The 23,087-nt window shown below is 37.4% G+C and overlaps 1 protein-coding gene across 2 annotated transcripts in view; it reads left to right on the top strand.

Moving 5' to 3' along the window:
- The first annotated feature begins 699 nt into the window (after nucleotides 1-699).
- PIK3C2A (phosphatidylinositol-4-phosphate 3-kinase catalytic subunit type 2 alpha) overlaps nucleotides 700-23,087 on the top strand; it is a 39,331-nt gene continuing 16,943 nt past the window's right edge. The window contains exons 1-13 of one of the 2 annotated variants that reach the window (XM_042038309.1): nucleotides 700-1,874; nucleotides 7,380-7,480; nucleotides 9,104-9,261; nucleotides 12,179-12,299; nucleotides 12,962-13,073; nucleotides 13,627-13,706; nucleotides 13,813-13,876; nucleotides 16,205-16,348; nucleotides 18,374-18,416; nucleotides 18,505-18,718; nucleotides 18,811-18,933; nucleotides 20,371-20,538; nucleotides 22,736-22,844. In XM_042038309.1, the coding sequence (XP_041894243.1) occupies nucleotides 765-1,874; nucleotides 7,380-7,480; nucleotides 9,104-9,261; nucleotides 12,179-12,299; nucleotides 12,962-13,073; nucleotides 13,627-13,706; nucleotides 13,813-13,876; nucleotides 16,205-16,348; nucleotides 18,374-18,416; nucleotides 18,505-18,718; nucleotides 18,811-18,933; nucleotides 20,371-20,538; nucleotides 22,736-22,844 (2,547 nt within the window). In that variant the 5' untranslated portion in view covers nucleotides 700-764. Of the gene's footprint in view, nucleotides 1,875-7,373; nucleotides 7,481-9,103; nucleotides 9,262-12,178; nucleotides 12,300-12,961; nucleotides 13,074-13,626; nucleotides 13,707-13,812; nucleotides 13,877-16,204; nucleotides 16,349-18,373; nucleotides 18,417-18,504; nucleotides 18,719-18,810; nucleotides 18,934-20,370; nucleotides 20,539-22,735; nucleotides 22,845-23,087 lie in introns of both variants that reach the window. The other variant, XM_042038308.1, reaches the window with a different exon arrangement.

The raw sequence follows: 23,087 nt of genomic DNA, 5'->3' as shown, positions 1-23,087 counted from the left end.
GACCTTTTGGAGTTTCTTCCCTTACCTAGTAGTGAATGACACTTCCTTTGAAGGGCTGTTAAAGAGATTACTCAATGAGCAGCTGTACTTAATAGCTTATTTTGCTTGTCCAAGAAATATCATTTCATAAGCATTATTTTTCTTGTTAAGAGGGTAAAGTACAATATTTTCCAAAGGAAGAGAGGTCCTTCAGTGTCATTATGACCATTATAATCATGGTACAGCAGTTTGAAAGGTCTGGTTTTGTGATCTGTTGAAGTAAGGTGGAAGTCCTCTTGATAATGTGCTTTATGGATGCTGTATTTGTATACTCTTTAGAATGACTTCTACTCCCAAGATTGCACCTGTGTAATTGCTCAAGTCTGAAAACCGCTACATACCTGAGGGTGGCTTTTGTGTGTCTTGGGTCTAGTGGTGCAGAAAGAAACCAAGTGCTTACTAGTACCAGTAGGTAGAGTAAGAAAAATAAATGGGTCTTGCATACTTCAAAGACCGTGAATTTATTTGTGTGGCTTCTTTTTAAGTTTGGCACTCTCTCCCCTCCAAAAACATAAAAATTGGCCTCCTTAAAATTTTACATCGAGTTTCTGAAGGACATGTTCAACTTTGTCAGCTGGTGATGTGTGACTTTGTTGTAGTTGTGTAGTTGTCCACATATGATTGGTTGCACGTGTTTCTAATGTTTCATTTCCTTTTCAGGTCTGCTAAACCCGTTCTGAAGCCAAGAGTAGACAACCAGTGCAAGGGAAGCGTTGCTGCTTTACATGGACATCTGCTCTTGCGGCATGGCCCAGATATCCAGCAGCAATGGATTCAAACAGCGCTCCTCACCTTCTCTGTCAGCCCCAAGGTCAAAAGATGTGGACAAAGAGGAGGCACTGCAGATGGAAGCTGAGGCATTAGCCAAGATGCAGAAAGAAAGAGGTGTAGCTGGTAATAAACAAACCTTTCATTCTTTAAGCAGTCCCAGACAAAAAGCACAGACTCACAACAAACAGGACCATGATCTCATGGTGTTTCCAGAGTCTGATGCCAAGAGCATGGAAGATAAACTAAGTACCATTGACATAGAGAAGCTTACTCATGCTGAACTAGAGAAACTGCTGCTGGATGACAATTTTGAATCTAGTAAAGCACCTACGTTACCAGCAAGTCCTATTTTGAGCCCCTCTGTGTCTTCACAATTTTATCTTGGGTCCGTGGGTCAGAGGAGACAGTGGACACCTGGGATACCAGCACCTGTGACATGCACTTTACCTCCTCTTTACACCTCAGCTTCTTATACAAAACAGACTGGTGTATTTCAGAATGGATTCCATCCAAGTATGTCGTCCTATCCCTCTAGAGAGCCTATTTATCTTGGTCTTCCAAGACAGTCACAATACGTTTCATACCCAGTGGCAGCTACCATACCTTTCCATCCACACGGAGGCCTACCTTTATACCCTCCAGTACTCACACCAGAAATGGCAAAAGTATTTGACAAAATTGCAAGCACTTCGGAATTCCTGAGAAATGGGAAGTCGAGCACAGACCTAGAAATGACTGCCATAAAGTCTGCAGTCTCCAGCCTGCCAGCCTCGGATAGCTGTGGGGATGTCAGTAAATTCGACTGGTTGGATTTGGATCCTCTGAGTAAACCAAAAGTGGATGCTGTGGAGACTTTAAACAAGGCAGAGGATGATGGAGAGAGGGCTTCAAGTATGACTGCTGAAGATCCATGGGATGCTGTTCTGTTAGAAGAAAAGCTGTTACTAACTTGTCATCTGGAAAGAAAAGTTAATGGGAAATCTTCTGGAGCAACAGTCACAAGGAGTCAGTCCTTAAACATGAGAACAACTCCGCTTGCAAAGTTACAGGGCCAAACATCGCAGGTATGGAAATCTCTATCTTTAAATTGCAGTGTAACAGTAAAGATTAGTCACAGTGTTTAAAGGCACTTTGAGGTCTGTTGTTTATTTTATGTATATTACTTGGCTTGAGCAGTGTCCAAATAATGTGATGTTATGGCATATGTATTAGTGCTATTCAGAAAATAGAACATGACTACTGAATTATCTCTCAAAATTCCTCTGCCCTTGTGTAATCCTTCCACATTTACTGAGGAAATTGCTGTTTTTCAACTCAACACTCCCATAAGAAATAGCAATAATGTTCAGCACAATTAAGTGTCTAAATCATATTGATAAATATTACAGTTTTATGAGCAGTTCGCATGATACTGTGAAATAAAAAGGTGGTGAGCTAAGCACTGAAAGTTTTATCTTGCCTTTTACAAGACTATAATTCTCTTTTGTATGTAGAAAGCTTTCCTTCTGTATAGGAATGCTGGACAGAACATTTTGGTTATACTGAGTGATGGGTGCCTGAGTGATGGGATGGCTGCTGGGTCAGAAATACTGTACCACGCAAAACCTCTTTGTGTGATGTTTCTTTTATCAGGCAGGGCAAAAAGATATTTAAGAGATTTCTTCTCTAGGATCAGGATCACTTTAATGAAACATTGAAGACCAAACTCTCAACAAGGGCTTTAGTTATGACTCTCATATCTTTGGACATGGAGTATATGCAGTTTGTGTCAAAACTAAACTGTGCAGCAGGTGATCAATACTGTCTCAGTCTCATCTGGTTAATCATGCCCCATTAGGGCATCCTACTTTTTCCCAAATCCAGTAAAAGACTGTAGGTTATTTAACTTTGCTTATATTTTTAATTATTTCTGTGATAATTCCATCATAAATATAAGACGTGTTTTAAAATGTTAGTCGGCTCACTAGAAAGGGGATATGAATATTTCTGGGTTTTGGGGGTTTTTGTGGTAGATTACAAAGACTGAAAGAGAAGTGGAAAAGTTTTCAGTGGAAAAGCCAGCAACCTGGCAAGGGTGATAATGGCCAAAAAAATTGTGTTTGTAGAAACTGGCTAGAGAGTGGGAAGTAAACAATTTGTTTGCTTTGGAGACTTTGTTTTACAGCTGTTTTAAATCTTAGGTATTGTCTTGCTAGGTGTTTTTAATAGGCTAGGGACCTGGCATAAAAAACCAACGGTATCACTCACGGATATTTTCTAAATAACTCCTTAATTCTTCTCTCCCCATCCGCAAACTGGAGGAGGGTTTTTCACTGAAACAGTAATATTTACTAGAATGTGGCTTAAAAGATTGTCTAGATTTCTGAAGTGAAATTTTTGGCCCCTCATTTGAAGGATGTCCTGTTTTTTCTGCGTTATGTGTCAGTATTCTGGCAGAAGTTCGATAGAAGGCCAGTGGAGATGGAATAAAAACCACCCTGAAACCCAAAAAAATCCATTTATCTCTAGTTTTGTGCCATGTGTGCAGATCTTGAGTCTGACTTTATTTTGTTTCCCCACTTGCTGTTGAGCTGTGATACATTAGCTCTGTTATTTCCTAGGATTTGGAGAGGCATGTAAATTTGGGCTCTACAGCAGTTTGCTTCTCAGTTTGTTGTGTCATCTGGTGATGCGTTTGTCAGTTTTTCAGTGGTAGTTGATTGGTTGTAATGTAACTCCTGACTAATAATTAGGCTACGTTGGATCAGTGCTTCTCAGGTGGTGTCTGTAGGAAGTAATGTTTGACTGTTGTGAATGAATCTTTATACATTCCAGGTTTTTTTCAAGAATGTAGGATTTAAAGGGGTCTTTCCTGTTCATAAGGTCCAGTCTCCTGCTATTTGCATGTCATGTATTGACTGATTCATAAATAAAGTTCAAGCTCTGCCTTCACATGTGGTCTTTTCTTCCTGTCACTTCTGATTTAAAGGCTGTTCCAGCTCCTCCTCATCAGTCATCTGCTTTTCAGCAGAACACATTTGTAACTAACTCTTAGCAAATGTTCTTCTTTCAGGATGGAACAGCAGGTACTTAAGATGAAAGAATTGTTTGGATATTTACCTCAATATGTTACAAGAGACAGTGACTTTCTGTCAGCTTTCACTGCAAGTTCTGTGTGAGAGCTTCTCTTTCTTTCTTCTTTTTTTTGAAGATGACTTACGAGGATTTTAGCTCTCTATGTGAGACCACAGTGTACCACGTGTACCTCAGCATGAATAAACCCTCATTACAGGCAGGGGCATCCTGCTTGCTACTCTTTTATTGCATTTACTTTATTTGTGATGGCATCACAACATCAATCCTATCATCAGTTAATAGACCTGATTTGCTTAAGTCACCACCTTTTTCATCAAGGTCTTAGTTTACAGCAGATGTCTGCAGCGAATGCCCAATTGAAGATTTGAGATTCACTTTCCACTTGTGCTCCTCCAGTCTTGTTTTGGCATCACACTCCAGTGCTAGTCTGTATTATGAAGGTAGCTGATGATACAAGACTGTAAGTTATCAGTGTTGCTTCTGCTGAGTTATTAAAGCAGAAAATAAATAGATTTAAAGATGAGTCCCTCAACTGGATATCCTTGCAACATAACCTGGGTAGTCTTTCTTTTGCCTATCCTGTACTTCTACTTTTTTTTCTAGCTGAAATAATTTTTTACGTAGTATAGAAGGGAGCTGAGTTTTGTAGCCTCTATTTTTGGCAGTTCTCTTGTACTTAACCCAATCTACCCGGGCTTTACTTCTAAGTATATTCTTAAGTCTTGCATCTTAACAAGTCTGGATCATTCCCTCCAACCCTTCCTGAAAAACTCAGTCTCTGCCCCTTTAAACAAAAATACATGTATTTTGAGTCAATCAAAAATACACTGTGATTCTATCAAAATTTTTGGCTGTTTAATCCCTGAGTCAACAGATTGCTTTGTTTTAATGAACTATCTATTTCCATCTATTCATGTTTTTGTCTATTTGATGCGTATATTCATATTTGAAGTACCTATACATTAAATATTCCCATTTAAATACTTCAGTATTTGTCACTCATTTCTGAAAGCAGAGGCAAAAATCATCATTTTGTCCTCTTTTATGTGTTGTTTTCTCTTGCTTTCCACAGAGCTGCTGAGTTTTGTGACTTTGTATACTTATGGAATTTTATTTAACTTGACTTTTGTTAGTTTCTTGGGGTTTGGGTTTGTTCGTCATTGTTCAGAGTAATTGTATTTACAGACCGCTTCTATTTTTGCAGCCTGTGCTGACATGAATTATTTATCTCAATTGGCCTGAAGTCCTTTCTTTCAAGTTATTTCCTGTTTGACTGATAGCTTTTGCACCTCCTAGATTGGCCCATCTGGAAGTTAAAGAAATTAAAATTCTACTTGTTGCTTGAAACCCATCTGAGTCCAGTGGGTTTTAAATAGAATTCTTGGTTTTTCAGAGCTTGTTGTCTTGAAATTATTTTCCCCAAAGTGATCAAAAATTAATATTGAAGTTCAACTAAAAAATAAGGTGTTTGATGATCTTAGTTTTCTATCAGGAGGTCTTTTTCATCGTTACATATTTGTAATAACATGAGGTTTCTCTCCTTAGCCAAGTGTGACCCTGAGGTCAACCACAGATAACCAAATCTTTTTTTTTCTTTGCTCATTAGATCAGAATTTATTGTTTGCCCTGGCTAAGCTTGCATGTGTTGACCTGCCTTGTTAGTTCCCTAAACTTTGAGTTTAACAGTTGAATAAATTTTACTGTAAGTAATTCAGAAGTGTCACATAGTGGCATAAAGTGGTGATGTGTGTGACTTTATTTGAAGTAGGCCCCTTGTTTAGTGCTTTTATCCTGTGGTTGCACAGTGCATTGTGTACCTATCTGTAGTATTCCTTGAAGAGTTTCTAAATGGAATTTAACATTTGTAGAGGCAGCTTGGTGATTTGCAATGACCGAGTTTTGTGTTGAGTGCCAACCAGCAGTTGGTTAACTTTCATCAGAGGCGTTTGCCTCTCCCTGGGTATGTTCCCTTCCTGTTTCCTTGTGATTCTTGGTATTGTTCTGCAATTGGTTAGAGAGTGTGTTTACTAGGTACAGTTGCACAGGTTAGCAGGTCTTGTGAGGTTGCCCAGTATTTTTATGTGATAGAACTTGCTGAGATGTTACAATAGAAGAACCTTTTTGATTTAAGGTGTTATGCATATTCCTGCAGCTCATTTCAAGTTTTGTGGCTTTATAGCTTCCTGCTCTAATTGTCTCCTGTGGTATGGCTGATCCTCAATTACACAGAATTTGTCCTTTTGACTGACCAATATTTTCGCTGAAATAATTAAGTTTAAATGCAATTCAAGTGGCAATTATAGGTTGTATCTCTTCCAAGTTTATGCTGTAGTGCTTAAACAAGTTGATTTGAAGGGAAAAAAGGAAAAGACCTGACAGTATGTGGCTCTCTCAGATGTGACCCCTTTTCTGAGAGTCTAATTTAACTATATTGTCTGATATGCTCTAATGAAATTAGCTGACTACTTTGGCTAATAATAAATAACCCACATACTAGTTAAGTAGTTAATCACTGCCTCAAATATGAATAAATTGTGGTGATTTTCAGAAGAACTGTAATGCAGTCTGCTTTGTTCCTAGACTTGTGGTTGGATTAAAGGTTTCTTTAAGCATTGTAAAATCTTTGGATGAAAAATGTAACTGGTCATGTAAGTTATTCCAGGGAGTATCTGGCAGGAGCTTCATGAATCCTTCAGGCTAGTGGTGGCTGTTAGACTATGGACAACTGAGTTCCGCTGGTTATTCCAACTTCTCTCTGCTTTTTGCTCACTCCAGCATTTGTATGGATGTATTGTGAGTTGGATCAGAAAATAGATACAGGTTTAAAACCTGCTGTAGCTCTGTGTTTGTTGTTTTGGTTTTGTTGGTTTTTTAAGTTTATTAGATTTTGCTGTTTGAAACTGCAGCTTTCTTTTAGCAGTTGTTTCTTGGATTGGATACTTCAAAGATTGTGGTGTACAGTTTTGAGAGGTGATGGGAGCATTTGGCATAAGGGATTAAAACAGCAGTAAGTTGATTCCTTGAGTTCTAAGTTTCATGTTCTGAATGCTACTTCCTTCCAGTGTTCAGCTTGTATTTTCCTGCTTTGTAGGAAGAGATAATCATAGGCACCAGTGATATGTAGTGGTTCTTTCTGGAACCACATTGAAGTCTGAGTTGCAGAACTGGAGGAAAAATACATTTTTCTTCCATCTGTGGTTCAGCTGAATTTAGCCAAATCTGAATGTAAGAGGTCACTGCTGAAAGCTCAGGAACTGCTTGCAACTTAATCTTAGCTGGTAATGATGCTGGCAAATAAATTACCTGCTGTCAAGGAGTCACTGCTCCAGTGAATCTTTACTTTTCAAGTTATACATGTTTTTCTCCATATAAAAGTAGACATAAAACTAGTGGTAAATCTCAGACTCATGAAAATCTGTCACCTACATGTGGCTTTGCTGGCGTTAGGAATACGTTTGCAGCTATTTAAATTCCGTATTATCTTTGAGTTGCAGAAAGACAATGGGACCACTGGCACGCTGACAGAAAACGTGCTTCTCCAAGCAATTGAAGGGCAGAATCAAGAACTGTCAGCTTTTTCTGAAGCAGTTACAAAGTAAGAAATGACTGAATATGAATTAACTTTCAGAGGAGGGAAAAAAAAGCTAAATGATTAATTTTCAGTTAGCTTGACAGGAACAGCCCCACTTTTTTTTTTGCTTGATGGGACAGATTTCAGTATGTATCCTTTTTCCTTTTCTTATCTCAGTTTTTCCTGGTTTTGTCCTGGTTTGTTTATTTTTTTTCAAGAATGCAACAGAATTGTTAAGATCTTCAGTACTAATATTATTGTATTACCATATTTCCTCTTTCTTATTTTGGTCCTGTGACTTTCACTTTTCCTTGTTTCTCTAATACCTTTTTATCCTCAAAGTATTTTTCTGTATCTCCTTGGCTTTTTATTCCAATTTCTTTTGAAAGAATTTGAAGTCTTTTTTTTTTTCTTGTTACCTGAGGCACCTCACAAAATCCTGTCACTCAGTGACTTCCCAACCTTTTAATGCTTTTATTTTTGTTGCTTCCACAACTGTACTTCTGTAAGGTAAAACCTTTAAATGTATCCCTGCCTTGATCAGATAGTGAAGCTCCTTAAAGGTCATGTGGTTTTTTTTCCTTACTGCCACAATTTAATGAGAGAATGTTTTCTTCTTAGAGAAGACAAACTGCTCTTGCCTTTTTTCCTTTTAACATCAAAATCCAAGACATAGTGGAGGAAATAGAGATCTTTGAATCTTAAGGATAGCATCTATTTTTTTTTAAGCAGGAATGTTTATGAAATGAAAAGGAAACTCCACAAAAACAATGAAAATTCATATATATGTGAAACTTACTATTGAAAAACATTAAGACAAAGCTCACATAGAATAGGCTTGTTGCAACACTTTCTGGTTATATCTGATTGTTGTCCTTTGATTCAAGACCCAGTTTTTTAAATAGTGATGGACTTAAGACTGGACAACTCTTGCTGAAGGATTCGGGGGTTTTTCCATTCTTGCGATTGTCCAGAATAAAGATGATGAAATAAGTAATCCTTTTAGAGCAGTTCTGTTCTTAATCTCCTGTAATATTTCTTTAACATTGGAAAAAGTTTAAGGTTAAATTATTTTATCTGTGTTAGATAGCAGAAAATAAAAAGCAGCTTTCCAAGTAGGTAAATGTTTTATACTGTTTGTGTCCTAAATAAAAACCTTTACCTCCATTGAGGCCTCTTCCTCACCTTCCACAGCTTAGAATAGCTACCTCCTGCATCATATCTAAGTTCAGATTAGACTTCTAAAAGTTGAAACATGTGAAGAGTTTTGTTTTTTGTTTTTTTTTTTTTTTAAACTTAATTTTTAGAAAATACTGTGGATTACTGTTTTAAAAACTGTTTTAGAGCTTAGTTTCTGCAGAAGCTGGCTATGTCCTGTAAGAATTGACCTATTAAATATTTTAAGCTATGTAGAAAACCTCCCTAATTATATGCTAGGATTTTTTTCCTGTCTAACTACTACTTGTATAATTATTGTGGGCAATGTTCTGTTGAGAGTAGAAAAATTAAATGGTGCTTTGCACATGCAATTGAGGTAGAGAGCCAAAGGTAGTCTTTACTGTTCTGCCTTGTGGTTATTCCCATGTTATTTTGCTTTAGTCTTAGACTTCTCCATTGCAATGTTTCATAAACCTTCTCTGCTTCCAGATTGAGGACCAAGTTTCCTTATACTGATCAGCAAACAAACCCAGGCTTTGTGCTGAGTCCAATCATGCTGCAAAGAAATATAAGTGGGGAGAGTGCCAGTATCAAGGTTTCAATAGAAATCGAAGAATTCCAGCAACCAGTAACTTTTACATGCGATGGTATGTTCCTGCTTCTTAAATGGGAGTTTGCTTGTTAAAGACTATATGCTCAGCCTAGGCCAAGGCCTTTCAGTTTTTGTAATCCCTGGGTCTCAGGGGCATGGGTTGTTTGTGGGAAATGTGGAAAAGGTAACTGAGGAAAGGCCTAGTTCTGGGTCAGTGCCTCCAGAAAATACTTAGAAGTTGACAAAGTGAAATACTGACTGTAAAAAAGGAAAGCACAGCAAACCAGAAGCACTGTTCTGTCCATAGCTGGATAGAATAAAACAGTTGTTTAAAAGCTTTTACTTTATAGTTACTGAGGGGACAATGACACCAGGACTGAGATTTTTAATGTTTAATTTAATTTTTCATTTCAACACACTAACATATTTTAAAATAAATTTTTGTAAGCTATCTAAAAGTTCAGACAAACTGCTGCCGGAAAAGAGGGATAAACATTAAAAGTATTTATTACTTGCATTCAGTACATGCTTATGAACACAAACACTAAAATAACACCGTTGGATGTGCCACAACTGGCTGTCCCAGTTTTGTGGGTAACCAGGAATATTGGTCTGGGGTGGACCTTTGAGGTTTGCCTTGTTGTGCTACATAAATTCATGTCCTCTGCGCAATCTTGACTGCACAGTGGTTGTATTGAAACTGCATGCTGTCAACTTTTGGCAGTTCTGGGTGATGAAATAACTGGTAATAAACTTTTTTGCCTCTATACTTCTGGAATTTCTTATCACTTGTGAGGGTAATTATTTGGATCTCAGCTTGTATTAGTGTAGATGCTTTAGACCTGGTTGTACTCAAAAGATCTGGAGTTGTTTTATTACTCGCATAAACTTGCTGCTCTATTGGAAAAACAAGCTCTCAGTGCATCAGTGTTTTCATTCTATATTAATTTGCTGGTCCTTACATTTATTCTGTGGTGACTTCATAATCTTTTGTTAAGAAATGAGGTGGATTTTAAGTATAGCCTGGGAAGGGTTTCTGCTCTTAATCCTTAAGATTACAGTTTTCTAATATTGCAAGCTTAATCCTTTCCTACAAAAGGCTTTGGTAGGGTAACTGAAACGTTAGGGCTTCAGCCCTTTATTTCTAGTATTTTTTGCGGCTAGCTTGGAATGGGTTTTGCATTCTAACCCCACATATCATCTTCTTTGCATTTTCTGCTCCCTTTTTTCTGATGCTGAAACTAATCAGCAAGTTAAACTACTTGTCTTCCACAGCTGGTGAAAGACGGGCATGTGACTAGTAATGGGGTTTTTAAAAGTTATCTTCTACCTTTAATTCCTTCTGTTCTTGGTCAAAGTGTTGCGTACCTCAGCTTCCTAATGCTAGAGCTGCTCTACTTCAGTGTGGCTTTCAGTCTTGCTCAGAAGGAACTGCAGCCTCTCAGTGCTCTGACAACTCAGTTTGTAGAAAGGACTCAGGAGGGAAATAGATGAACTTTAGAGCTTATTTGGATTCATTTTGCATTCCTTTATTAGACTTTGCATGGAAGTTTGCTCTGTCTGAGCAAACATTGTGTGTCAGCAAGAAATTAATGTCTTTGAATAAGATGTAGGGCAGGGAAAAGGTGGTAGCATCATCATTGCAGTCTTCGCTGGGCTTTGCAGGGCTGGCAGACCTTTGGCAATGCAGCCTGTGACTACAGCACAGAACCTGTCACTGCATGAACTATCACTGCATCTTTTTCCTTTTATCAAATACCATATATATTCTCTGCTGAAGCAATTTCACCCAATAATAAACAGTCTTAATGAGTTAAAGTGTTTCTGAATTCATACTTCCTGTCATTCCTTGTTCTTGAATCTCACACAATCATTCTTCATATGTGCTCAGATACCTCTGTGCTTGTAATAATTAATCATTTGTTAATGAGGTGAAGCACATGTGTTATCTTGTGGAAAATATTGTTGTGGCATTACCTCTGTGTCTATCATAGCAGTAATATTTCTTTATTTTAAAAAAATTTTGAGAAAATTAGGAAAGTCCTTGGAGAGGGGAAAAAAACTCTGAAGGTACTGATGAAATACAAAATTGCTCTTATACAGTGGTTTTTTACAGAATTTTGAGGCACTTAGTGATATTGTTCACAAATTATTTAAATGAGATCATCAGAAACTAGGTCAGGAGGGCTAGAGAGCATTTTGTATTTAAACATTTGTGTAATTCAAACAGGTCTGTATTTTTAGTCAGCGACAGCTGGTGGCTGTGGGGGAATGGATTTTGACTTTGACTGGGATTATTTTGTTGCTCTGTAGTTGCTGGATGGAAGAGAGACTACTCTCAAAAAAGCTTTTGGAGCCTGATACAAAAGTACTGGTAGCTGAGAGCTGCATTTGGCAAAAGTTTGGTGGTGCTTACTGAGATCTGCTCTGTACTAAGTGGAAGCTTCCCATGACATATGGAAAGGAAAAAGGGAAAAGGACTTTCAGTAGGATTTGCCTCAGCTGCAGCTGATACTCAGTTCCTCAAAAGCAGAACAAATAGGGGAGTTCCATATCCAACTCTTCAGATAGTGTTTTTTAAACTTTAAGTGCCTCTGGGATCACTTAACTATTTGAAGTCCTTGCTAAATAGGGCAAGTTTAATTTATAATTTAAAAAAAAAAAAAGAAAAGGCTATCCTCAGTCCTGCAGACTGTGTTTGTATTTCTGGCTAAGTGACTACACTGTATCCTAATTGAAAAAGATTTTTTTTTGGCTTTTTATAATGGCAGGCAAGTTTATGATACCTTTCTTTGTGAGAGAAAAGTGAAGATCTCAAACTATGAAATTTAGGAGATAATAGAAGTGTAAAAATCTTCTTTACAAGTACAAAAATCAGTTTGATTAAATAACTACAATTTGTGAGTGAGCAATAGTTAATATCACTTGCTATAGATTTATATTTAACTTTTAGATGTAATTTCTTTAAACAGTGAGTTCCCCTGTTGAGCTTATAATAATGCAGGCACTTTGCTGGGTGCATGATGACTTGAATGAAGTGGACATTGGCAGCTATATCCTGAAAGTCTGTGGCCAAGAAGAAGTTTTACAGAAGTAAGAAAGCTCTTTTTCATTAATACTTAATTTCATGCTTTTTCCTGAAACAGTTACTGGAAAGTGTATCTCTAGTGATTAAATGTGTGAAAGAAACCTTAAAAATATAAGGGAGTCACTCTTTGCACAAAGATCAGAAGTTTTTGGACTTGTTCTGGGATATAGCAAAGTAGGTTCTCATCAACTTCCTAAGGCTCTGTTCTAATGCAGGTGCAGGTTTGAGAACACTTCTGTGGATGGATATTGTAGTTTTTGACCACTCTTCAAATCTCAGAAACAAACCCAAAAATCTAATGTTTTCTAATAAACTGGGCAGGTTGTGGTTTGCAGGATTTTGTTTGTTTCTTGGTTTGATTTTGGGTTTGTTTCTTCGTTGGAATTTTTTTTCAAAACTAATGGTTTACAAAACCCCATTAGTTTTCTGGGTTAGAATATTTGGTTTCAGTGTTAACCACTGCAGTTAATAGCATTAGCACAAGTATAGTATCTGTAATAGTGTATAAAAACTTGTGCAGAAGTGAAAGTCAGATCAAGGATGGGCGTGGAGGTTGATTCACCATTTCCTTACTTTGAGGCAACAGGTTGCCTTGCATATTCTGTGTGAGTTTTTGGAAAAGCACTGCATATTTTTGTTGTGACTGGAGCTTGCTTTTGTTTCACAGCAAGCACTGCATAGGAAGTCACGAGTATATCCAGAACTGCCGGAAGTGGGACACAGACATCAAACTGCAGCTCCTGACCCACAGCGGGATATGCAGCGACCTGGCACGAACAGTGAGTACCTCCTGGTCTGCAAGAGTGTGCTGGCTCCAAGGGGTACCTTCCTGTGTTATTGACAGATTAGCACGTCTGCCTGGTGTTGGAAATGGTATCCTCTTATCCTAAGGGCAAGTGAAATACATAACTGAATTTTCACAAAGCAAACTGTATAAATATGGGTAGTGCCTCTTACTAGAACCAAGTATTGTACCTGGAGAAAGTATGCAAGCATTTGGACTAAACCTGAGGCTTGAAAGAGAAGCAACAAATTTCAGAGTTAAATAAAAGTTGAGAAGAGTTTTTGTGTTTAATTATATATGTATTAGACCATCAAAGAAGGGAGGAGTATTTGGTATCTGCATAGTTAGGCGCTTGATGGCTGTTTCTTCCCTCTTTCCCCATGTGTACACATTTCACAGGCTGTTAAGTAGTTTTCTTCTCCCCTTTGAAGAGATCACCTTACATCTTTCCCCTTCAACTCCCCAGGTATTAGTAATTAATCTTCTGTAACAGTATACCTATTATAGAAAGGTGAGAACTGGACTTAGTACCGAATATTTTATTGCAGGAAGATGATGACAGGACACCTGTACATCTAACCAAACACCTCTACAAAGTAGAAAAGCCTTTCAGAGAACCTATCATAAGGTAATGTTTTGTGGTTATTTTAGTAATCAAGTGCTGATCACTGCTGACCAAGGTTGTGTTCTGTTCTGTTCCTGTACCTGTGTTCAATAACTATTATTTCTTGCAGGTCTTCCATTGAAGAGCTTCTTGAGGTGTATCACAAGCAAGTTAACATAGCCCTCAAGAGTGAGGTAAGGTCATTGTAGATTATTGCTGAACCAAAAGTAGCGTGACCAAGTTCACTGATAAGGTAGCTGGGAAAAAGACTTGCAGGTTATCTCAGGGAAACTGAGATCTGAACAAGCTGTCAAATGTGAAATTATAATCATGGGTATTTAGATTTCTGTTCTTCTTTTCTTCTAGGCTTTTCTTGCAAACCAGTTGTTATCTGATCATCACAACTAGAAATGTATCTTCCAAGTCCTGGAGCGCAAAATAACCTTTTCCTCAAACATGCTGGAAGAGGTTAATTCAGGAGAATAGGGAAGAGGTCTGAATCCTGACTATGGCTGTTGTTGACAGCCGTGAAAGATGTATTTACTAACAGATAAAAATCTACATAATAGTGAGCAGGAATAGTTATGTACAATGGGAGTTAGAACTGAAGCATGTTTGGAACATATAAGTAAGTTCTACACAAAGCATAGTAATGTCTTACTCTGCATTATTCAATTAATTTAAAACACCCTGTCCAAAAAATTGTCTATTTCAGTATATGACAGGTAGCTTAAAGCAGCTTGCATGTTGAGTAGTTTGGAGTGACTTCCCATGTGCAAAAGCTTACGGATATAACTTGCTTTGCTCATTTCTCAAAGGAGAGGCTGCTTTTAACTCCTGATAGTAATGTAACTTGGGAGTCTTAAATGCTTAAACATTAGATAACTGTGTTTCTTAACCAGTTTCTGTAAGAACGGTCTCGAATTACTTAATTGCAATACTTTTCATTTCCACTATGTTTGTTTGCCTCTCCAGGAATGCAGGTCTGAGCAAGCTGCTGTCTGCTATTTCCACACTTCCTTAATATTATTTAATTCCCTTGATGGTAATTCACCCTGTTGTCAAGGGTAGTTTTGAACACAATCTTTTTGTAGAAGAGTGAGCTGTTACTGCTCCTGACACGGTGCTGGTTTTGTTGCTTTGCTCTTGCAGCTGCTTCAGTTTCTTTGTTCAGCTGTGATTTCACAGGCTGAGATGAGGAATGCAAAACATCTCAATTCAGACTTGTGTTCCACTCTTTGTAATCTTTTTGAGGTTGGGGGATGTAGTTTGTAGGTGGTGATGATTAGGTCCAAATAGCAGCAGTTCTGCATTTGAAATTTTTTACTTCATGAAGTGAATTCCTTTACATATTCAGTAGCTGAAGCTTGCTAGCCCAAGTGAAGAAGGGTAATCCATAAATAATTTGTATGTAGGCTTTGATTTCACATTGTTGAATACTTCCAAAGTTATCAATTGTCTTTTTATTGAGATTTGAGAGCCTGTGAGGAAAATAGCAGTGGCAGTTTTGCTTTCTGTGTCACAAAGAAGCGTTACCTTCAAACTGTTAGCTTTGGAAGTATGGCTTAAATATTCACAGTGTTGTCTGACTTCTGTGGTTATTTTCTTACCAGAACAGTTAATTGTTGCCAGGTAGCTCTCAATTTAAAAACTTTCTGATTCAAATGGCTTCTTTACTGTATATTTGTAGGAAGGCCATGAGAATCGGTCGGGGATAGTGGTGGTTGGGAATCAATTTACATCTTAGTGAGAGAATATTGCAATAATTATTCCTCTTATTTAGTTGTAAGTGCTCATACATTATTGTGAAAGAAACCTATGCATTAAGCCTTTAAAAAGTAAACCATTATTTTGAAGCAAATACATGTATTCTTTCAAATTGGGTGAAGACATCCCTTACATTAAAAAACAAACCCCAAGAAACCTAGGATAATTCAGATTTAACTCAAGTGGCTTTTTGTTTATTGGAAGAGTAGAAGGAAGAGAGTATTAGGCGCAGCTCAACTTTGTCTTAAGTAGCCTACAAAAGTATATTAAAGTGAAGTAAAAAAGTTAGTTCCATCATGAAAGCAGTACTGTAGTGTAAGTAGCGCAAGCGTAATTTAAACCTGTATCTCTGAGGGCTGAAATTGAAGCACTGCTTCTTTAGCATTGCTTCCTCACACTAATTGAATTTTCTTCTTTGAATTGCACTTTCTTTTTAGGCCATGAGGGAATTTGAGCTTAGTATCTCATTAGAAAATAATTGCTTGCCAACACTTCAGTAGAAAAATGGTTGGGAACCTCCTAATGTTTCCTGGTGCCCCATTCTAGGATCTGTACTACTGTGTTTTTGGCATTCACAAGGAAGTTCTCAATATTGAGGTTTTTCTTTAATCAAATCGTTACATCACAGTTTAATGTAATGGAGATATGCATCTCATAATGACATTTTCTTGGCAATTCATTAAAAAACATTAAAGCAATACTGGGTTTCACAATTGTGATCAGATCAATCTGTTCTCTCATACATTCCTCATTAGAACCAGCATAAAGCAGTAGATCATGTAATTAGGACTGTCAGAAAAATCTGTTCTACATTGGATTGTGTAGAGACTCCTGCAATAACGGACTCCGTGAAGAAGCTAAGGAGGGCTGTTAATCTCCCAAGGACTAAAAATGCTGAGGTAAACTTTCACACTATAAATTGCATTTTGAGGTATGCTTTTTAACTGACAAATATTATTTCAGAGTCTTTAGTAGCTGGAAATACCAGCAACAGTTCTGTCAGGGTTATGTTGGGATTTTTGTTGGGGTTTTATTTATTTATTTATTTTACTTGATATCTTCAATTTATTTTGACATCTCTCTCATCTTAATCCATTAATCACTTGCTTTGGGAATATTTTCCCTTTCTAAACAGTGACTGTTTAAAAACTAGTTTTAAAATACTGTATTCTGGTTCTGTAACTAGAAACTTGTGTCACAGCAGATGCCACTAAATCTGACTGAGGGGAACTGACAGGAGCTCATGCTGTCTAAAATTAATGCAGTTGTACTTTAGAGGAGGAATTGACATCATGTATTTTCCCAGTAGTGTTTGTGACTAGCAATAGCATCTTGAAACTCGTAACTGTTCATGCCTCCTGCATTCCTGAGCATAAGGACAAACCCAAAATCTCTCAAATAGTACAGAATTTGATGATGCAACTTCCTAATAATGAGTGGTTCACTTGAGCAGGACAATCTCAAGTCATGCTGTCAAAAACGGCCATTAAGTAGAGAACTGGGCAACTAAAAAAGCTAAATAATCTTACAATGCTATTTCTGTTGTCCTGCTGCCTTATTGGAGTGGCAATTCACATGATGCTCTATTTGCGTTTGGCTTCATCAGTTCACTGATGTATTTGTAATACTGAACAGAAGACAAATAAATATAGTTGTCACAAGAACTAAAATTCTTGCAGGGAAGGGCAGCAGACATTAAGAAAGCAAAGTGAAATACAGCATATAGATTTTTTTTCAATGTTTGCTTTCTGATAGGAGAAACACCTAGATTATAGTGTACAAATAGCTCCCAAAAATAACGTTGCTCCAGTAGAATTTGAAAAAGGTGGGATTGTATCAATAAAACCCTGCAATTATTTTGTGATGGACATTGGCTTACACAGTAATGCATACAAAGGCATATAGCATTGCTTTCAGAAACAAAATTGCTATAAATATTGGAGACTGTTGCATCTAAATGTTTTGTAAGGTATTGTTTGATTGTTTTTTTTTTTTTAAGTAATTCTTTGCAGTTGGAAGAAGTGACCGTGTTTTTTGTAAGAATGTGAAATTTTTTGATACTCAGACTTTTAAGTTGAAGATGCTCAGTACACTAAAAGTGTAAGGAGAGCTTTCATCTTTCTGCAGCAGTTGTGTCAGACTTCTTAGACTCTCTGAAGTGTTGGGAATTCACTGGGTTTTGATTTTAAACCACAGACTTAGTTTTCATTAAAAATTTTAGTTTATCAGGACTTGAATTTGGCATGAGACCCTTCCTGATTAGAAGGGAGTGAATTCCCATGATTTGTTTGTCACCTCTTGGTTTTAACAGTGTCTTTGTTGAGACTAGACATTGCTGTGATGTTGCATCATGTTGAGACTTCCATTTTAGCAGACCAAGAAGCAAACAAAGATAGTACAAAGTAACAGTCCTTACTGTTCATTTTCTCAGTTGTTTAATATCTTTTCTTACTCAGTAAATTTATAACTCTGCCAGCAAAAGGTACCTTACCAAATACCACAAACAAAACAAAAAAAAAGCTGTTTAAAGCTGTTCAGATTTAAATTACTGGGTAGTAAGCTAATGACCTCTGCTTTCATCCATAACAGCCCTGAGCAAGTTTTGTCTCTACCCAGAGAAGTTAGATTATACTGAGCAATATTCCAATGTACTGTGTCTTCTACAGGTTCATAAAGAGTGTCAAAACAGTTGACTTGACAAAAAATGAGCTTTTGAACTTGGTGAATAGTTGCTGCATCATATGAAAATTGTGATGCTGTCAGTTAACACTTGAAGAGCTTTGAGTGAAAAGATGTATTACATAAACTTAAATATGGGCCCAGTTCATTCAGATACTTCATCATTTCTGTATGAGATACTTAATAGCCATGGGAAATTAATATGGATATTCAGTATTGAAATTTTCTCTGACTTTATTGTGTAGGTATCCTTAAAATGTGGTGATGACAATAGCAAGTGCTTCTCTGGTGAGTAAAGTTCTTCAATTTTTATTTAAAAACTGTTTTTAGGTGGCTAATTCAGGAAGAAATGCATTCAAAATGAATTGTCATTTAGGTTCACAGCAGCCTGAAAACCCTCTGAAAGTGAGTATAAACCAGTTAACAAGAGCAGTTGAGGCCCTTCTGCGACTCCATACGAATTCCTGTAGTAGTTCAGCAGCAGTTTCTCCAGAAGAGACTAAGAGTACCAAGGAAGCTTGGACTGCCACAGAACATCTCCAATTCACAATATTTGCTGCTCATGGAATTTCTTCTGGTTGGGTGTCAAAGTAAGTGATTTATTTATTGCAAAATTCCTCCTTTTATAGTTTTTTTAATGTTCTTATGGGTTTTTTATGTTTAACTTTTTTTCCTTGTCCAGTTATGAAAAATACTACTTGATTTGTTCCCTGACCCATAATGGAAAAGATCTGTTCAAACCTGTTCAGTCCAAGAAGGTTGGCACATACAAGAACTTCTTCTACTTGATTAAATGGGATGAACTGTAAGTGACTTTAGTCTGTTAAAACTCAATAAAGTGTTTTATTTTAGTTACTACCTACCCAGCTAGCTGCTGAATACGGTCATTCAAGCAGCTCTTGGTTTTCTGATTCCATTTGAAGCATCCAAAGAACAATGTGTGAGACCTACTGATCAAAATCAGAAATATTTTTCCAAATGGTATTTCAATACTCATTTTAAAAGGGGGAATGGAAATGCTGGACAAGTGCCCTGTGCTAATGTGTTTGTAGCATACAATTACAGGGAGTTGGGAAGGTTATAACATTCCTTGCAATGGGAATGGCTTGTGCTGCTTTAAGAGGGATTAAAGAATAAAGCTTGCTTATGTGTACTGCTCAATTTATGTAAATGGAGAGGAAAAGCAACTCACTTCTACTAACATGAATGTTGAATCAGTTTTTGTTCCAAGTACAGAAGATAGAAAGGAAGAAGGAAGAAGCATGCAGAGAAAAGATAGGGAGATGATGGCAAGTGGTATCTGATAACTGAAAGGGGAATATTTTTCATTATCTATGCACAGCCACTTGAGTTATCAGGCAGCCTGTCATAGCTGAAGCATCATGTGAGCTCCATGGTGCCCCATATCTACTCTCCTGACTGTTTTTAAAGGTCAGAGGTAGACCCTGAGGAATACCCTGAAAGTTTGTGGTGAACAAATTATTTCAGAGCAGCAGTGAGAGTTTCTAGAACACCTGCCTTCAGAGAGTACTCCAACTACCTTTTTTTCCTGGTGATGCATGGGATTAATTGTCAGATCTTTTGCTGGCAAGTACTAGTGTATTACAGTGAAAGGTGTGCTAGGTTGCTTAAAAGCTGCTGACAGTAGTGTAGTGCTTTATAGTGGAACTGTGATGTTTTACAGAGAAATCAAACTAAAGGAACATGTTCGGCAGTAAAAACAATGCAAACAAAAATGGAAGCTTGTATAGCTAGTGAGGTGTATGCTCCTCAGCTGCTCTCTTTATAGGTTTTGTACCATTTGAATTTAACTTTCAGTAGTTCTTAATAGATTCTTTCATTTGGATGTGAAACTACTGTCAGCTGACCCTTTCAATCCGAAAAATTAGGAGGTGGCTAACATGGAATTGTGTGTGTCCTTCCTAGTGAGTGGAGTGGGAAAACTGGTTTTGCTGGGCAGGTCAGTTCTGTGCAAGGAATGTGATTTAATAGACAGAGATTAAAAAGGGTTGCTCCAAATCTGACTACAGTGCAGAAGTGTTATTTAGGAGGTTTTACAGACTGTTGGTATGGGAGATGAAGTGGAGTAAAATATGATTGCATGGATATTTAACACTTGTTCTTCAGTGTTAATTGATTTTTTGAAAGCAAGAGGCATACATGGATTATATGGATAAGCCTGTAACTTACTAACTGCTGCCTTTTTTCTAATTGACTTATTTTTAATACTTTTATTTTATAGAATAATTTTCCCCATCCAGATTTCACAGTTGCCTTTGGAATCAGTCTTATGTCTGACTTTGTTTGGAATCCTAAATCAAAGTAGTGGGAGTTCCCCTGACTCAAATAAGCAGAGAAAGGGCCCAGAAATTTTGGGTCAGGTTTCTCTACCTCTTTTTGATTTTAGGCGGTAAGTATCCAAAACATGGGTAAGATTATCAATATGATTTGCTCTGTGTAAAGCTTCCTCCACACCCATAACTATAGAAATTGCCTCTCTGATATTGAATATACTAGGCCATGATAAAGGTTAAGAACTGAAAACTGTACTGATACAGAAAAAATACATTTCATTAAATAGAGGACAAAACGTGGTCCTGTGTGGTAGGATTTCCATCTAACTGGGTGAAAAAACTTAACTGCTGGAGGAAGTTGAATATTTGTTTGGATGATTATATCCCAGAATATTCTGAAATTATTCCCTTTGATTCAGAGCTGGATTTATTTTAAACAATTAAAATAAAGGGATGATTAACAAGTGTGTTAAATTTGTGCCATATTTGTATTTTGAACTGGCTTTCCTTCAAATACAGCTGCTGGATGCTGTTACATGTTTTTCACTAAGAATGAAAAGCCTGCTGTAACTTTCCTAAGCTGAGTGTTTCTGGATTGGTTCAAGTTGCTTTGTGCTTCCAACTTTGATTACAAAGTGCATTCCAAAATGCTTATCACTTGGGCAGCTACTCAGTGAGACATTAACCAGTAGACTCGAACCACAGGTGCCCAAATTAGACATCATGTTGCAGAAGTGATCACACCATTGCAAAACAGCTTCTGCATTTATGCTTTAGGTTTCCTATTTATCTGTGCTGCTGAGTTCTAGGTCTTACTGGAAGCTTAAATTGTCAAGCAAAGCTGAAGAAAGGCAGCAGATCTTTCCTGGACAGTCACTGCTGTGCGTTGCTTGTGGCTGTTTCGTGGGCTGCGTCCTCTGGTTCTGGATTTTTACTTCACTTGTTCTGCTTTCTTTTTTGTCTGGTGATGATTCCAACAGTTTGAGGGTGTCACAGTTTAGGATTTCCTGCATTGCAAAGATGGCCTGCAGCTGCTTTCAGTCTCCACCAAAGCTTGGATTCCTTTCATAAAGGATGCTTATTTCAACCTTCTGTTTAAGTGTTACATTTCAGTCTCCTATCTAAATACCACATTTCACAGTATTTGGAAACACAGCTTTTGATTTGATCTGCAAATTTATCTTGTCTTCATGCTGCATGGTATTCTCATAGGAGTTAGTCTGGGGAGAAAACTGTATTTTCTGTTTATGCAGACCACTACAATGGTGTGTGTTATGCCAGAGCTTGCTGAGTGGCCTGTATATAGCAGCTGTAAAGATGCTTAGTAGTCTAATCCACTTGCAGTCCACATAAATTAAATCCAGACCTAGATAATTAAAGATAGTAGCCAAATATTCCAGTTACAGTTGAAAATAGAATCAATGACAGGCAGGAGCTGAAACTTGGAACTAACTAAAATACAGGGAGAATAAAACTGGTCATGTATGTGTTTTGGAAGAATCCATAGCCAAGTTAAAATTCCTCCGGCTGAAGTGCATGTGGAGTGGCTTAAAACGTCATTACTTGTGGATGAGACACAAGGCAGTATTGAACTGGATAATTATTAAAAAGAATAAGCTGTTCAGTTGTGCTTTAGTGGCACAATTTGGTAGTCTTTATTGGCATGATAAGCTCCTAGCTAATCAATATTTACATATAACAACCTGTTCCTTATTTGAAATAAATACAAACCCTAAAACATCTTTTAAAATATACTTAAGGCTTGGCCTTCAAGCAGTCTTTTGAGTAACATTTTGATCTTAAAAGACTGATAGAAGTTTTCTCTACCTAACATTCAACACTTAATTGATTTATGAAGTGTTTTCAGTTGTGCCCTACTGCTGCAGTTGGAAATTGTATTAATGTTGGGAATACACTGGCAAATGCAGATGTCATTTGATAGGCCCTTGCAAAATCTGGTAATGTGGGAAGTCCAAGCAAATGGTGATGCCCATAAGATTCATATGCCTGGGCCTCTTTTCTAGAAGCTAAGAAGAGTGTGGTGGTGTGTGTGTTTGTGTTCAGTTTTTTCCTCAGAGGCAAAAGTATTCCTTTTCTGACTTAAAGAACAGGCAGCCCGTAATTTATCTGTGTCAATTGTGTCAACACTGAACTTTTTCCTTTGCCTTTTCCACCTAAAAGTTGTGTGCAGCCCTTTAAAGCACTTAAAGTACAGACAACAGCCAGTGAAAATAAATAAATTCATTTGACGACTCATGTCTTGGTGAAGTAAATGGACTGTGATACTAAGACCTGCACATGTTTTTTTCTCAGATTGTTAACTTGTGGGACGAAGCTCTTGCAACTGTGGACCTCTTCACATCCACATCATGTGTCAGGGACAACCAGTAAGAAAGGAAACATGGAAAGAATAGTATTGCAGGTTGTACATAATTCTGATTTGCTCTGGTTTGTTTGAATATTGGGACTTGCAGGTCATATTAGATTAATGTTTTGTGGAGAGGGAAAGTACTGCTACAAAGTGTTTCAAAGTCAGTATAGAATAGTGATTACTAAACTGTAAGGGCAAAGAATGGGAAGCTTCTGGAAGTCTCTACAAATCTGTTACTGAGTAACTGTCTGGAAGTAAGAGAAATCAGAGGTGCTTGGCATTACATGCTGTCAG

The sequence above is a fragment of the Corvus kubaryi genome, unplaced genomic scaffold, assembly GCF_017639235.1.
Source record: "Corvus kubaryi isolate FWS band 111438036 unplaced genomic scaffold, C.kubaryi_AGA036_p1.0 37392, whole genome shotgun sequence".
Taxonomy (NCBI): Eukaryota; Metazoa; Chordata; class Aves; order Passeriformes; family Corvidae; genus Corvus; species Corvus kubaryi.
Note: the sequence above shows the minus strand (reverse complement) of the source record. Positions and strands in the feature narration are given on the sequence as shown.